This window comes from Sinocyclocheilus rhinocerous, unplaced genomic scaffold (genome assembly GCF_001515625.1).
Source record: "Sinocyclocheilus rhinocerous isolate Xijiao unplaced genomic scaffold, SAMN03320098_v1.1 scaffold2046, whole genome shotgun sequence".
Taxonomy (NCBI): domain Eukaryota; kingdom Metazoa; phylum Chordata; class Actinopteri; order Cypriniformes; family Cyprinidae; genus Sinocyclocheilus; species Sinocyclocheilus rhinocerous.
In genome coordinates, this window is record NW_015639535.1 from 549,914 (window position 1) to 567,896 (window position 17,983).

Below are 17,983 nucleotides of genomic sequence, written 5' to 3' on the forward strand. Positions count from 1 at the left end.
GAACAGCCCCACTTTATAAACATTATGTCCTCTTCTGGAAGGCCAAACAAAGTAGTTTCGCTTTCACAACGAAACAGCGTCACACACCACGGCCTTGAGCGGGCAGAGGCCGGAGGCCTAGAGTGAGCCGCGGCCTAGAGTGAGCGGAGGCCGGCTTGAGTGAGCGGATATCGTCCTCTTTTGGAAGGCCAAACAAAGTAGTTTCGCTTTCACAACGAAGCACACAGCGTCTTCAGGACATGGCTGCAGCGTCAACAAAACTACAGTGAGACTAAAAGTTACGCCTTCTTTCTTTGCGTGAACATTTGGGCGGCGTTATGCAAATCTTCCCACATCGTGACGTAGATATGTGGGGGCGCGTTAGAATGAGCCATTTTAGGTAGGCGTGGTTGACTCTTAACTTTTATAAAGAATATCTCTTTGGATTTGAGACTTTAGTCTTTGCAACTTAACAGATCTTCTTTATGCACCAAGAGCTTGTAACACTCCAAAGAGAAAGGATCTTATGACCCCTTTAATACATTTGTTATTTTTTTGTTGTCATGGCCATGAAAAAGCCATAAAATAAGATGAATTAGCAATCTCATCCTATCCATAATGGATAGTTCTTGACCGGAGTATTTAGTGATTTTTTCCTAATAGCACCAGCATGGAAAGGTGCCAGAACTTTCTACAGCCAAGTCTGTGGATTGTGATGAATGTTGGTAGTTGGAGCACAAACAGTGTTTGTAAAGAGATTGATTTATATTTTCATTCTCATTTGTTTTCACCTGCATTTGTCCAGAAATGCATTTTAGCGCTGGTTTAGTTCTCTGTGGGACTGGTCAGCAGGGAGTGAAATGGAGCCATTTGGATTTTTTTTGAGCCGTCGCCAGTATGCTATGGCACCACAAGGGAGCTTTTTAAGAGAATGAATTGTGGTTTTGTCCACATTATTCCCACATCGCTGAGAGTCGTGTCATTAAAATATATTTTAAAAGGAGGGCAACCAGTCTCCAAGAGCTGCTCTGGCCTTAGATTACACCTCATAAATGATCCGCTGACGAATACCTCATAAAATCGCACCTCGCTAAAGGTCTGGGGACTAAATTACAGTCATTTTGAAATGAAGGAGGGGTTTTAATGAGAGGGGTGGCTTTGTCTGATGATATGTTTCTGCTTATCTGACTACACCACAAGTGGGATGTTAATATGTCCATGTTATTTCATATTGTTTTGGTTGTATTGAGATATTAACCATAAATATACAGTTTTAATTGTAGATTAAAGCAATAAGTCACCAGAGGTGTGTTTTATGGTTGATTTATTTGAACTTTGAAGGTTTATGGCCTTGTAGACTGAGAGACAATGGATGGATGGAGTCCTTGATGCATATGGATTAAGAACTGGATGGATGGATGGAAACCTAGATGGATATTAATGGATGGATGGAGAACTAGATGGATATGGATTAAGGTCTGGATGAATGGGTGGGTGGGTGGATGGATGGGTACCTAGATGGATATGGATTAAGGAAGGGATGTATGGCTGAATGGAGAACTGGATGGATGGATGGATGGAGAACTAGATGGATATGAATGGATGGATGGACACCTAAATAGATATGAATAAATGGATGGATGGATGGATGGATGGAGAACTAGATGGATATGAATGGATGGGTGGAGAACTAGATGAATATGAATGAATGGATAGGTACATATGGAAATGAATGAATAGAGGACTAGATGGATATGAATGGATGGATGGATACTTAGATGGATATGAATGAATGGATAGGTACATATGATTATGAATGGATGAATAGAGAACTAGATGGATATGAATGGATGGATTGATACTTAGATTGATATGAATGGCTAGATGGAGAACTAGATGGATATGGATAAAGAACTAGAAGGATATGAATGGATGGATGGATACCTGGATATGAATGGATGGATGGAGAACTAGAAGGATATGAATGGATGGATGGATACCTGGATATGAATGGATGGATGGAGAACTAGATAGATATGGATAAAGAACTATATGGATATGAATGGATAGATGGCGAACTAGATGATATAGAATAAGAAATGGATAGATAGATAGATAGATAGATAGATAGATGGATTCACTGTGATAGATAGATAAAGATAGATATAAAACTAGATGGATATAATATTGAGAATGGATATAAAATTATCTGCCTGTGGGGTAAGTAATATGCTCTTGTTTTAAGAATATTTTACTTACCTCACTGACAGATAATTTTACTTGTTTTAAGCAAAATGCACTTAATTTAGTTTTTTTTTTTTGACTAGAAACAAGACAAAAATACTAAGTAAGATAAGCCATTTTTTGCAGTGCACACACACAAGATGACTATAGAAGTAGATATTTATAAAGATAGATATGGAACTAGATAGATGATATAGATGATATAAAGATATAAATGCATATGGAATTAGATAGATAAAGATGGCTAGAGAACTAGATGGATATACAGTAGATGGGCATAGAAAAATAGAACTAAATAGATAAAGATGGATATAGATAGATAGATAGATAGATAGATAGATAGATAGATTGATTGATTGATTGATAGTTAGACAGCTGTTTTAGTAGGAATATTTGGACATAAATCCCTGATAATGACAGAATTTTATATGATACCCTACCCAAATATAAATCCACAGTCCTGCTTTATTGTTCCACATTTTCCCAGTTCTGAGGCTTGAGGAATCACATCATCCTCTAAATCAAGCAACTTTTGCGAGTTCCCATTCTCATGGTCTCGTATTGTTAGCGGCCGTTTCCCCACTGTGATTATGTGTAATGGCTTGTCGTCGGCTGTCATATCATGTCACATCAGTGCAGTGGACTATACCAGAGAACAGCTAATCACTGCAGCCATTAATCTGGCCCACATGCTGGATATTGCATCCTTTAATGGACCGGGAGGGAGTTCAGTGGGACTCTGGTACTAATGACGGAGAGGACCGAGTCCCACTTAGTCCGTGCCACCCTCTGAGATTTTCACAGCGGACACCTCCGCTCTCTCTCTCAATTATGCAGTAAGTTTTCAGCGAGGCAAATATACAGACTCCTAAGGGGCCTTTGGAGCCCAATTAGAGCCAGGCAATGAGGCATGGTGTCTCTTGAGCGACTAGCGTGATCATGGTGGGGCTTCAGAGCATACAGTATGTGGGATACACTGTGTCTGGGATTACTAGAGTCAAAAAGTCTAAGACCTTTTTTATCTCTGTTATATTGCATTTGAATTAGTGCTGTCAAAATTAGTGTGTTATCTCATGTGATTCATTCTTTCAGTTTAACGCATTAAAAATATTTAACGCAATTAATGCAGGGGCGGAGCTAGGGTTGGCCAACCCCTCTCACAACTGCTGCTTCAGTCTCTTTTTGTCTTTGCAAGAATTGCTTTTATTTAGACGCAGAACATCTTTATGACCACATCAAACTGACATTTAAGACACACACTCCACTTCGTCTCAGCGACAGGCGCTAGTTAAACAAGCACAGAAAAGATACAGGTAATGAGGAGCTTCAGTAGAACAACAGTGAACTGCGGTCAGATGAGATGTTGTCAGGCCATATGTCAGTAAAAACAAATTTTCCTGTCCTGTCAGTCGTTATACTGTGCTTCAATTGCATGCACAAATACGGTGGCGCACACTGTAGCCTGTATCATTTCATATTAAAGCACGAATGAAACTATGTGCATGCAATGTCGTAGTTATGTCATCAATTAAGTCATGAAGTTACCAAAATACAATGCATCTCAAATCCGCGTCACGTTCAGCAGTGGCAGCTCTTAAAGTAATAGCAGCCTAATAACCTAATAACCCAGCTGCTGTGATGTCTGCTCATCAAAGAACAAAAGAAAGAAGAGGAAATCAATAAGTTTTGTAACTTTTAGGATTCATCTATATTTAATTTAGAATGTTTGATAACTTTATTAATTTTTTTTATGTATTTCCTACTTGTTGAAGGGCACAGGTAGCTAAATATGCATTAATTATAATAGGCTTATGCGAAGATTATTTTAAGTTCACTTAAATTAGAAGTTGTTACTTATTAAAGTCTAATAAATTTTAAAATTGATAGCTCTCAATTATACTGTAATGTTAGTATAGTCAATATTGCATATAGTCAATGATAAAATATTAGGAAAAAGAAAACAATTTCCTAGAGACATCAGTAGTATTGGTATCAGTGATACTCACCTTCAGTCATAAAAAGATGCCATTAAACAAATATTAAAAATATATTGTGTTTATGTTGTTTCTATATTAATTTGAAGATTGAGTATGACATTAGTGCAATATAAAAGTATATTTAAAAACTTAAATCATGATTAAGAGTAAGAGCATGATTAACTTAGATACACTTCATTATGGAAATATGAATGCTGTTTTCTGTTTACTTATTTTTTATATATATTATATTATATTATATTATTATTATTTAGAATGCTTTTTGTTGCTGGCTTTAATTTGTATTATTATTATAGTAATAAATAATATTTGCTTTTTATTTTTATTTTTATGGAAGTAAACAAGTAATGCAAATGTTGTTTCCTGTTGGCTTTAATCAGTTGTATTTCCTTCTAGACTAAGTAAAGTGCGTCACCGCAGGCTGGAGGTGTTTCTGTGGTGTTTGGGGTTTTATTGGATTGTGTTTAGCTAGAGCTCTGTCACCTCCTTACTTAAAGAATCCAGACACGTTCTTTTTCCTCTAGCAGTTCACCATGCGATAGGCCGACAGTCTGGAGCCGGTCCTGTTGTGACTTGCTGTCTAAGACTACACAGAAATACGGATCAATGTATTGTCCACTATATAGTCCAGTACCATTGGACTGTTGGTCTAAAAACAGACCCCTATTCTGTTTCCGTGGAGACCTGCAGTCTTCGAAATCCTGACATTTGACTTATTGTTTATTCCCCTGTCGCTCAGTCTGCCTGCCTGCGGGCAAAACCTGCCAAAGAAGGAAAAAACATGTTTTTGCATGGATTTGTGTTTAGATTCAGGGAAAATTGTTTGTTATTGTGCAAACACTGAAATATTTACTACACCAAAATACTTTTACCCACAACATGTCGTTTCAGGGGAACGTGACGTTTACCTGCTCAGAGCCTCAACTGGTATCCACCACCTTCTTGAGCTCCAGCAGCAGTTTCCTGTCACTTCCGTTGGATGCTGCCACTGAAGCGCTGTCAGTGACGTTCCAGTTCCGGACGTGGCACCGGGAAGGGATGCTACTGTCGGCCTGGCTGAGGCGCGAGTCGGAGAGACTGCTTTTGCTTCTCGTTCATGGCCAGCTTAGACTCACACACCACAGATCAGCATTGCAAAGCTCTGATATAGTAATCGGTGAGATGTCTACTAGTGTACATGCGTGTCTTTCTGAAGTTTGAATCTTGTGGGGTTTGAACCTACAACCTTCTGCTTTTAAGCCCAAATCGTTATCTCCTCGTCCAAAAAACACTAATAATGTTGGGGATGCTACTGTCGGCCTGGCTGAGGTGCGAGTCGGAGAGACTGCTTTTGCTTCTCGTTCATGGCCAGCTTAGACTCACACACCACAGATCAGCATTGCAAAGCTCTGATATAGTCATCGGTGAGATGTCTACTAGTGTACATGCGTGTCTTTCTGAAGTTTGAATCTTGTGGGGTTTGAACCTACAACCTTCTGCTTTTAAGCCCAAATCGTTATCTCCTCGTCCAAAAAACACTAATAATGTTGTAATCCAAATAATAATAATAATAATAATAATAATACATATTATTAGATTATTATTCATATTATTTTATAATAATAATAATAATAATAATAATAATTACTATTATTATTATTATTATTATTATTAACAAATAAACAAAAATTAGTCTTCAACACGCTTAGTAATCATCATCATCATCATCATAAACATTCTTTTAAAAAGATTAAAAATATTTATATTTATTTATTCATTAATTTACTAATATATTTATTTATCCATTCTGTAATTAAATACTAAATCAAAATATTCCAAAACAATAGCTATAACATTAATAATTATACTTTTGTTAATAAAAATAAAATAGTTATTGTTATAATAATCATAATAACAACTGAAGTAGCTATTATTAAAAATACTAATAACAATAGCTATAACAATAATTATTATACTTTTGTTAATAACAATAAAATAGTTATTGTTATAATAATTATAATAACAACTGCAGTAAATATTATTATTATTATTATTATTATTATCATTATTATTATTATTATGTCTCAGATATGCCAAGTGAAAATATACTGGTTGTTTTGTCGCTGCAAACCGCTGTTGATACAAACACCCCTTTAGTCTAATTATAGTTAGCTTAAATGAAGAACAACAGATGTGAAAGGGAAGACCCTCCAAGGGATAAATACACAAATTTATGCGCTTGTCTTCATATTTGCGTCTCCGCCATACACAACGTGAACAAAATCCAATCCCACGTGCGTACGTTCAGCCTAAAAGCGTTTACCGAGAATTCAAACAGGATTTTTAGTTGTAAAACACTCTTTGGCAGGCACACCTGTATGTCGACTGAATTTTGGATGCGGCTGCCTGGCAGGCTGCCATCGCAGACGGCAAACTGAATCTCTGTACGTCCCTCTCAAGGGGAATAGTGGATTCTCTGCCGGGCTGACATATGCAGATTAACTCGTTGAGCTCCAGCGCACAACCCCCAGATCTGCCAATCATTCGCCCTGATTAATGCGCAGCATTTGAGGCGTAACATCGCTCCGTGTCTTCCTCTGCCAGGTCAGGCTCTGAGTGACGGCCAATGGCACACGGTGTCCATTAGCGTGGGAGGTTTCCAGGTTTCCCTCTCGGTGGACTACGAGCCACCGTCCACCATGCAGCTGAAGGACATCGCACAGCCTGGGAGGAGCGTGCTAATTGGAGGTTGGGTGCTAGTGCATTTAAACAAACAAACTAAGCCTTTAGTTTTACAATTAAAACCATTGATACATACAACAGAATTGTGTGGGCTGTAATTACAAAATCCACTTCTTTTGGTTCTTTATCCTGCAAGCTTTATCATGGATTACTGGATACCTAATTGTGAAGACTACACACATTTCACCCCAAAATGAAAAGAAAGGAAAATGAAATGATATTATGCAAAAGTGAAGACTACAGTATTTTAGGACCAAGAAAATATTTTACATTGAGAGATAATTTTCATGAAAATTTAGCCCCAACTGCCAATTCACTTTACCTTAACGCAAAAATCAATACATAAAAAGTGATACATTAGTGCTAAATGATAACATTAAATTACTGTATTACAATAATGAGGATCAAACTTTCACAAAAGAAACAATTGTAATGATCATTCAATTATTGGTTTCAATATATATATTGGTTTTGAGGTGAAATGTGGCTAATATTTCTAAGGAAGTATTTAAAAATTGTACTGATTGTGACTGAAAGAGCTCATATAGTCAAAACATAGTTACACAGGAGATAAATAAACCAAATATATTGACAAAATATAATCAGTGAAAAGATAAAGCTTTACTTTTAGTTTTAACTTTACTGCTTTTAACAACAAAAGAGTAGTTTTTCATTTATATGATTCTGTTTACGTTTCTTTGCACAAAATTATTTTAGGATCAGTTTTAGTATTTTAGTATCAGAGATACTTATATAGTTTTTTATTCATATTTTGAATTAGATTTTATTTGTATATTTTATGTTTTATTTTAGATTTCATTGTTTCATTTTAATTGTAGTTAATAGCAATTATTATAATTTAGGTAACTTTTTTGTGTTTTGTTATGCCTTTGTAGTTAATTATTTTTATTTCAGTTTTAGCTTCTTCTTTTAGTACATCAAGTTAAACTATTGTAAAAATGTAAAATGCTGCCTTGGCAAGGAGCTGAAATAAGTTTGTTTTTATATTTTATTACAGTTACAGCACTTTTTTTAAGTAACGAAAATTGTGTTTTTGTGGTTTTAGTTTTAGTTAACTACAATGGCCCTGGTTACACTGTCATGATTTATCATCTATTATTTCTGTTGTAAATATTTTTTAACAGGTTGCCCATCAGTATTAACCAATCAGGGTTGCCGGAATCCGACACTGGCCTATCAAGGCTGCATGCGCTCTGTTATCATTAACAACCAGCCAATCAACTTCTACCTGGTGCAGCAAGGCCTGCTGGGAAACTACAGCAAGCTCCAGTTTGACATCTGTGGCATTCGTGACAGGTATGTCTATTAGTCATTCTGTTTGAAATGCTAATGACAAGTAGCTTTTTAAATAAATTATTGCAATTCACTCATTACGAGATAATGAGTGACACAAACAAGCACAGTTTCAAAACAACGTAGCATAGTGGTAAAATCCATGCCAGTGATTTGCAAGCTAATTAGGATTCACCTTTTTTGCCTGAAACTTCAAATGTGTGAAAATGTTTCACACCTCGCCCAAGAGGATTGATGGTTAATGTGATGTTTATGTGAGTGAAAATCTAACCTCATACAGTTTGTTTAACGATAGTGTATTCTGTGTGAGAGCAAAAACCGTGGGCAAAGTTTAAAGCTACAGCATCAGACAAGGACACAACCTTTGTAACACGTTTGTTCGGTGTTTAACAGAGTGAAAACAATTAGAAGTAATTAGCAAGCTGGGAAACCTGAGATCAGAGTTTAAAAGGGAAAACTGCTTTAAAAAGTACTATTTGAAGATGTTTTTGGGCAATGCCTTGCTGTTCTGCACATGTGTGTTCTCATTGAGCAAATGACACCAAAGTACTCTACACTGTTGCTTGCACTGTGAGCGAATAATGACAGATTTAAATGAATAGAGGGAATGAGCAGATGAGACAGTTCCTCCATTATCCTCCATCCCTTAGCATCCTGGCCTGTTTTCCATGGTCTACTTTATGACACACTCAAGCGGGGGATAAACAGGGAGGAATAAATATGAGGCAGAATGGCAGAGAAAGAGAGAGAATGCTAGGCAGGTGAGGATAAGAGCGTTTGGATGGTGGGGGAGCCATTCAGGTTATGGTAAGAGCATTAGACAAAGAGAAAGAAAGACAGAAAGAAAAGCTAATGTACCAAAGGATGGATGGATGGAAAAATAAAGGAAGAGTGAAATAAGGAAATAGCAATGATAAATTGATGAAGGAAAGAATGATGAAATGATGTATAAAAGAAAAATGATGGATTGATGAATTGTTAAAAAAATGACAGAAAAATAAAAGAGAAGGAAATAAAGACTAATGTACTGAAGGATGGAGGGATGAAAGAAAAGATGGGTGGACGAAAAGAGGAAATGATGGATAAATTGGTAAAAGGAAACATGAAAAGATAAAAGGATGGATTAAAGAAAGAAAGAAAGAAAGAAAGAAAGAGAAAGAAAGACTAATATAATAAAGGATGTGATTTCAAAAAGGATGAAAGAAAAGATGGATTAAAGAGAAAGAGAGACTATTGTACTGAAGGATAGAGGGATGAAAGAAAGCAAGAAAGAAAGAATATATAGTATATTCGTTTGTTTCGAATATACTAAAGAAAGAAAGAAACAAACAAAAGAAAGAAAGAAAAACTTTCTTTTGTTTGTTTCTTTCTTTCTTTAGTATATTCAAAACAGATATACTTAAGGATGCAATGTCAGAAAGGAAGAAAAGACTAATGTACTGAAGGATGGAGGAAAGAAAGAAAGAAATAGGATAAATGAATGTAGGATGGATGGATGGATGGATGGATGAATGAAGGGGTTAAATAGAGGATGAAAGAAAGAAAGGAAAAATAAATAGAGATAGAAAAAGAAAAAGAAAGGAAAGCTAATGGGACTGAAAGAAAGAAAGAAAAAAGAAAGAAAGAAAGAAAGAATAGATGAACTGATTGAGAAGAGAGAAAGAATAAAGAAACAGATAAATGGATGAAGGATGGATGGATGAAGGGGTTAAAAAAGGATGGAAGAAAGGATAAACGAAAGTATGCAGATAGGTGTATGGATGGAAGCCAAGGAAAGAGTAAAAAAAAAAGAATGCCATCTACCTAGTCAGGTTAGGTTAGAGCATTAGACAAAGAGAAAGATAGTTAGGGGACAAAAGAGAGATAGCCAGTTTTGGAAAAGAACATTACTGAAAGGGAACGCTAGCCAGGGAAAAGGAGAGAGGGGGTGAGATCGTAAATTCTCTGCTGTCAATCTCGTCTCTGCAGGTCTTTCTGGCAACGTACGCCACATTCTTCACCGAGCAAATGCTCAGACCTGGCACCTGGGCAAATGACTGTTGGCAGGGCCGACGTGGGGATGAATTGTGATTTTAGCTCTGCCAACATGCTGTGAACGTTCCAGGGGGGAAAGGCAGTTCCAGGCATGCATCCATGACCCACTCAGACTGATGTGCCCTTGTCAAACTAAATTTGAAATGCTCTTTTGGCCAACCATCACCTCAGAATTAAAACAGGCCAAAATTGTGTTGTGACAAGTTTAATTGTTCACAAGAAAGCAACTTGGCCTTCATGGTAGCAGCTGTTGAATTGCAGCATATGTTGTGAAACATTTACATTTAAGATTTCTTCCCTCTGGCTTAATTTTCTTACTCAGTCTTTGGGACCTCGATTCAAGATCAAATTCTGACCTTTTAGATTGTAAGAGTACATACTCTCTTATACCGATTGACAGAAAAGTTTGTTGAGTGTTCAGAATATAACATAGGCTAGCTAGCTAATCCTAGTTGTTACTGACAACTTTTTGACACCTAAGAGTGAAATACCCAAAATTATTATGATGGGTTAAGAAGTGCCCAGAATAGGGGCACATTAGGGTGATGGTTAGTTGTGATGGGTTGACGACCAGCATCCAAAGTAGGGGCATGTCAGAAAGAGGGTTATTTCTGATGGGTTGGTGAGTGAGATCCAGACTGGTTGCATGATCATTTGTAATTGATTGGTCATCAGCTCACTGAGTAAGAGGCATGTTGTTATCACGGTCATTTCTGATTGAGTAATCTGCAGCATCCAAAGTAGAGGGATGCCAGAGTAATGGAAAGTTCTGATGGATTGGTAAGCAGCAACCAAAGTAAGGGCAAAGTCCAAAGGAAAGTAAGTATGATGGGTTGATGAGCAGCATCCAGAGATAGGGATTCATCTTAGTGATGGTTACGTATAAAGGGTTGCTGAAGATCCGTAGGGAATGTCAGAGTGGTAGTTAATTCTGATGGGTAGGTGAGCAGCATCCAGAATAGGTGCTTGTCATAGTTCTTGTAATTTCTGATCAGTCAGTAAACAGAATCCAGAGTTGGGGCACGTCACCAGAGACCTTCCCGCAGGGGAAGCCTTGAAGGTTAGCTCAAAATGGTGTCGGATCCTGACAGGCAGACAATAGGTAATTCTGACTGAATGGAATTCATTGGAGGAGTTGCCTCAGTATGCTGAATAAATTCTGATGGGAAAGTGAGCAGCATCCAGAGTAGGGGAAAGTTGTAGTAATGGTTATTGCTAAACAGTTGGAGAGCATCCAGAGTAGGAGCATGTGAGGGTGGTATTTAAAGGATTAGTTCACTTCCAGAATAAAAATTTCCTGGTAATTTACACACCCCTATGTCATCCAAGGTGTTCATGACTTTCTTTCTTCGGTCGAAAAGAAATTAAGGTTTTTGAGAAAAACATTCCAGGATTTTTCTCCATATAGACTTCAACAGGGACCAATGGGTTGAAGGTCCAAATTGCAGTTTAAATGCAGCTTCAAATGACTCTACATGATCCCAGCCAAGGAATAAGGGTCTTATCTTGCAAAATTATCTGTCATCTTTTAAAAGAAAATACAAAATATTTATACTTTTTAACCACAAATGCTCGTCTTGCACTAGCTCTGCGATCCGCGTCCATGACTTCACGCATTACGTAGTCACATTGGAAAGGTCACGCGTGACGTAGGCAAAAGTAATACCGAACTCCATCTGATTTTCTCCTCCAACTTCAAAATCGACCAAAAATGACCAATTGTTTCACTAGATAAGACCTTTTTTCCTCAGCTGGGATCATGTAAAGCCCTTTGAAGCTGCGTTGAAACTGCAATTTGGACCTTCAACCCATTGGTCCCTGTTGAAGTCCACTATATGGAGAAAAATCCTGGAATGTTTCTTCAAAAAACTTAATTTCATTTCGACTGAAGAAAGACAGACATGAACATCTTGGATGACATGTGGGTAAGTGAATTACCAGGACATTTTTATTCTGGAAGTGAACTAATCCTATAATTCTGATGGTTGGGTGAGCAGCATCCAGAATAGGTGCATATTGTAGTGATGGTGATTTCTGATCGGTCAATCGACAGCATCCAGAGTAGGGGCACGTCATCCGAGCCTTTCCCGCAGGGGAATCTTTCAAGGTTACCTCTAAAAGATGTAACAGGGGTGTAATCTCGACAGACAGACAGGGTAGTTCAGTTTGAATGAAAGTCATTGGAGAAGATGCCTCAATACGCTGAACTGCTTCAGTGTTGAAACAGCTCATCAGTTTGTAAATTGACTGCCTTGACAGCGTCTTCAATGCATTTGCCCTGAAATAGTCATTCTGGTGAAAGTTATATAGAACTTGCTACGGAAAATGGGTTGTTCTGAAAGAGAAGTCATGGGAATATTGCGACAGGTAGGATACTTGCCACTTCCCACTGATTTCTACAGTCTCCACAAACACTGTGGTCACAATAGCAAACTTTTCCAAAAATTTATTTGGCAAGAAATGTCATTTCTCTATTGTCACACAGGACAGCTCACACAGAAGTCACTTTTAAACCAGCTTTAGCTTTCTGTTTGCCTTCACTCCAACTTAAACTGGAATTTACGTGGAACTTAAAACATAAGGAAATGTTAGGGAAATGTTTTGTCCTCACAGAAAATTCCTGATTTCTATTAAAAAGACTAGATTTCTCCCTCGAAAATTTGCCAAACAACTCTAAATATGACCACTCCCTAAAACTGATGTAATGTGCGCAAGTTATTCATATTGACTCTTATTGATTGTTATGCTTTTTCCAACAACATAGGTTGCCATCTCCTCTTATGTCCTAGTGATGGATGTTGCTAATTCTTAAAGGTTAGACCCAAAGTATTATTGTCATAGGTTGGTTAATTTTGATTGGTTGGTAAGCAGCACCGAGAGTAGAGGCACGTCATCTTGCAATGATCCTGAACGCTGTTGACTTATGACTGTCTAGCCAAGCCAAGGACAAAAACATAAAGAATCATTTGAGGGACAAATGAGCCTTCGAGATGCAACATCATTAAGAGCCACATGAAGCTTGTTGAGTACCAAGGCTGTAGAAGATGTGCCTGTTTTCGCTTCAGTAAAGCCTATCAGCCGGAGTAAATGAAGATAAGCGAGGTCAGTTGTTGGTTTTGGCTGTCCTCTAGAATAAGTTAGAAAGTCTCGAAAAGGTACATTCCTCTCTGATGGCCTTTGATCACCATCCTAAATCATTTGCGTTGACCTAGACTAGCATGCTTTAGACACTTTCTCCCTGTCTCTAGCTATATCTAGCCATCTCCTGTTTTTTCCACCGCTTTCGTTGTCTCTTTATCACCCTGTCTAACCTATGGCTAGGCCCGAAGTCCCTGTCCTCGCCAGCTGACTGCAGTTTGATACGTCAAGACAGATCAATAGAGATTTGGACAGCGGCCACTGTGCCAAGACACCTCAGCTCCTTCCAACATCCCCCCTCCCATTGCCCTGAATAGCGCCTGTGGGGAGGATCTGGTTTGTGGGTGAATATATGTAGCTATCCTTGGTGATTGAGAGGGGTGATGCTACCCACGTTGCCCTGTTCTTCATGAGATGCATAGTAGAAGTAAGCAGAGAATGAGAGAGTGATGGTAATCTTTAATCACACTCGCTCTGGCTGAATGAAGATTCGCACCACAGCACTTTAGATATCCTTTAAGTTACCATCCATGGCCTCTTAGATTTTGCTACTTTTAACCTTTCTGTACCAAGCACCCCCCCCACCCAAAATATTGGCCGTTGTACTCTTGTGCTTAACCTTGCAGAAAAGACACAATTAAAATGTATTCAAACACATTTCAGGGTTTAACAGTCAGGTTTCATCCTGCATTGTTCATTGGTTAGCACTGAGATCAGCCGGCACCGGTGTAGATCGACCTCTGCTGAGTTTCAGAGACGTCCGCAATCTTGCAGCCAGTGCGGCGAGACGGTTGTTATTCCTGTCCTCCCTTCCGTCATCACACTTATTGTGCACGAATCATTGGTTTATTTAAAATGATTTAATGTCGTTGTAATGTTACGCCTCTAAAACAGCTCAAAGACGTCATTGTTTTGGACTACTGTTGTAAGTAATACAGCGTTTCTAAAATCCTGTCAATAGTTAATGCAGTAATATAATGGACGTTGATGTTAATAAGGTTACTTTAATTTTGAGTTGAAAATTAAGCGTTACCATTTGGATATGTCAAGATGTTCTCAAGGGTGACTTTTAGCTTCCACAACACAAACTGCCAAAATATACAATTTAATATAAAATATACTAACGTATTTTGGGGTTCAAATTTAGTCTGGTTTCATCCTCCACTGTTCATCCGTTAGTGCTGAAATCAGCTCACGCTGGTTTAGAATCGACCTCTGCTGAGTTCAGACACGGCCGCAATCCTGCGGCCTATGAGGCGAGACGGTTGTCATTTCTCTCCTCCCGTCCCTCATCGCACGCTACATGGATATGAGTTATTTCTGCCACAATGGAGTCTGACAGCTGTGTTTTCTTCTTCTTCTCATTATCCTGGTCTTTTGTTCCCTCTCTCTACTCTAAATTGATCAAAGTAGCAATCAAGCATCGTAAGATTCTTTAAAGTTCTTTTTTCCGCACCTCAGCAGGTATTAATATTTTGTACAGCATTTGATTAGTGAATTCAATTATTAAATTTTCTTCTAGTGACAGAAACTATTACAATATTAACACCTTTCAGATTCAACAGTCTTTGTTTCGCCAACAAATAGGCGCTTTAGAAGAGATCGTCATTTTAAAGCTAAATACATACCCAGATGGTTTTGTTGAATTAAATTTTAACAAGGGAGTTCAGTCATGTTACAGTTTTAATTAGCATTTTTACATGAAGGTATTTAGCATATTATTTGCGTTAAATCACTTGTGTATTATTGTCTTTCGTAATTTAATCAGCGAAGTTTCCTTTCTGAAATTATTCGTTTGTCAATTAGGATCCATTTAGGGTTTTTTATGAGTAATGCATCATATGGATAAAGATTGTTTACCTGCTGATGAGAGAGGGATTAAACTAGGGCTGCACAATTAATCGAATTTCTAATCGCGATTACAATTATGGATGCCACAATTACGTAATCGTTCAAAGTGGCAATTAATCGTTCAAAGTTCACTTATGTTATTCTGCATGCTTAAGATATGTTTTTTTTTCTACATGTTACCTTTACGATTTTTCCATTGTTTTAGTTTTAGTATAACATTATAATACCATTCATATTTTTACTCTTTTTATAATTTAAAGGGGTCATATGATGCTATTTTAAAGATCATTATTTTGTGTATTTGGTGTAACAGAATATGTTGACATGCTTTAATGTTAAAAAAACACATTCTTTTTCAAATACTGTACATTATTGTAGGTCCTCTATGCCCCGCCTCTCTCAAAAGCTTCGTTTTCTACAAAGCCCCCTCCTTTGTTTATGTTCATGTAAAAATACAGCATGCAGTTGCATTAAACAATGGTATAAACATCATTCAATGTAAATTGTGATAATCGTAATTAATAATCGCAATTACAATTTCAAGGGAATAATCGACAATTATGATTTTTGTCATAATCGTGCAGCCCTAGATAAAACAGTAGATACACTTCATCTCATATGCAATTAAAACACAGGATGTCGCATTAAGAACTTATTGATCAAGAGTGGCTAATAGTTGATATATTGCTTGTACCCATTTGACGCATCCCAGCAGAGACAGCAAGAGAAAGTTCGGTTCTTGGCTTCAGATTTAACTCCATAACATTCACAATCTTTCATCACTTGTCCACCATCCTCATCCTTGAGTGCGCGTTCAGTCTGTCGCAAAATTGATGCCTCCTTCGTGAGCTTTCAGCCTCGCTCATCTATTTCCTAATAGTCACTTGTGGTTATTGATTGATGTCACGTCCTTAAATCCCTCAGAGCACAAAATGCATTACCGTTCAGTATTGTACCGTTTGTCGCAGTGTGTCGTTTGTGTGATTTGTGTAATTTGAAAATGTATTTTCCACCCTGCTATACCGTCAAAGTTTGATAAGAAATCGTATTTTTCCTGCAGATGTCTTCCTAACTACTGCGAGCATGATGGAGAATGTTCTCAGTCCTGGAACGCGTTCTTCTGTGACTGTTCGGGAACAGGATACACGGGAGCCACCTGTCATAACTGTGAGTCGACAACAATGATTACAAAAACAACAAAAACATTAAATTGTTTTGTTTGTTTTTTTGAGAAAGTAGCTACAAACTCTTTCAGGTTTTTGCATTGATGAAGAATAGGTTTAAACTTACTTTTTAAACCTTTTTACTTTTTAAGTTAATACTCGTTAAAAATGCAAAGCAACCAAACGCATTCTCTACAATGCCAAATAAACAGTTTTCCTTCTTTGATGATGCTCAACATGAGCTGACTTGAGGTTTTTGTTGCCGTTTTTCTGGTCAGCCATCTTTGAACCCTCCTGCGAGGCCCACCGGCTCACAGGAAGTGCCTCAGGCTTTTTCTCAATCGATCCTGATGGAAGCGGACCGCTCAAATCCACCGTCGTCTACTGCAACATAACCGGTGAGATCTCTGTGGGATAAAAAAACATGAGTGTTAAAATGAATACTACAAGTGTAGAATAAAAACAGGGATGCATACATACTGTACATGCAGTTTTTTAAAGTTGTATGTGTTAAGAAAACATTCATCCTTCAGTGAATGCAATTTCCTGTTCACAGATAAGTTCGAGCTTGCCACTTTATTTTTAAGACCGTTTATAGTATTTTCTAGTACTTTTGGTTTGTTTGAAACTCATTGAATATTACAATAAGGTTCAATTCGCTGATGTTAGGTAAAGGGATAGTTCACCCAAAAGTAAAAACTGTCATGTCGTTCCAAACCTGAATGAATTTCAGTCTTCTGCTGAGCAGAAAAGAAAATATGAAGATATTTTGAAAAATGTGAATAACCAAACAGTTGACAGTAGCCATTGACTTCCATAGTATTTTTTTCTGGAGTGTCTATTTACACTAAGTGAAAATAGCCTGCATTGTTGGCAGAGGTTATTTACACTAACTCTGTCCACCAGCGTTTGGTTGGGCTTGACAATATTATAAAAAACATTATCAAGCAACACCTTCAGTTGTGTAGATGGTAAAACGCATAGCGCAGTCTTTTTGACGCAATCGACTCGAGTTTGAAACCACCTTTTACCATACTCGTTCTTCTCCCTTTTCACATCTCATATCACATTGGAAAGGCATTTATTTTCAATAAAAAGGAAGGATATCCTTAAGGATATATTCCTATCCTATAAAGGAAGGAATAATCGAAAAGTTGAAAATAAAGTATCGGGTAAGGTTAGAGGTAGATGTATGGAGGGCTTTATTGTCCCAATAAAGCAGCATCCATTTAATCATTTTAATTAAAATGATAATCTACACTCAATATGTTATTATTGCATACTGTTTTATAATATACTACAAAACTTGGGTGTAGATATTTGCCACTATTTGCAATAAGTATTATAAATTGCAGAAAATACGACTATTTTTACAATATTGTAAATAATTGTAAATAAAATCTCTATTTGCACTTAGTGCAAATAGCATCTATTGCTAAGAAAATATGCTATTTAAGGTCATTGCACATTGAGTCAGAAATTTTCGTCCACAATTTTCGCACGTTGAAAAATAAATACGACCTCACGTTGTGTCAATCACAT

General features: G+C 37.3%; 1 protein-coding gene across 1 annotated transcript in view; it reads left to right on the top strand.

Moving 5' to 3' along the window:
* LOC107751476 (contactin-associated protein-like 5) overlaps positions 1-17,983 on the top strand; it is a gene marked incomplete at its 5' end in the record, with an annotated part of 64,974 nt that overhangs the window by 30,641 nt on the left and 16,350 nt on the right. The window contains 5 exons of the mRNA XM_016567217.1: positions 5,112-5,376; positions 6,804-6,947; positions 8,087-8,258; positions 16,339-16,445; positions 16,720-16,839. Of these exons, the coding sequence (XP_016422703.1) occupies positions 5,112-5,376; positions 6,804-6,947; positions 8,087-8,258; positions 16,339-16,445; positions 16,720-16,839 (808 nt within the window). The remainder of the gene's footprint in view (positions 1-5,111; positions 5,377-6,803; positions 6,948-8,086; positions 8,259-16,338; positions 16,446-16,719; positions 16,840-17,983) is intronic.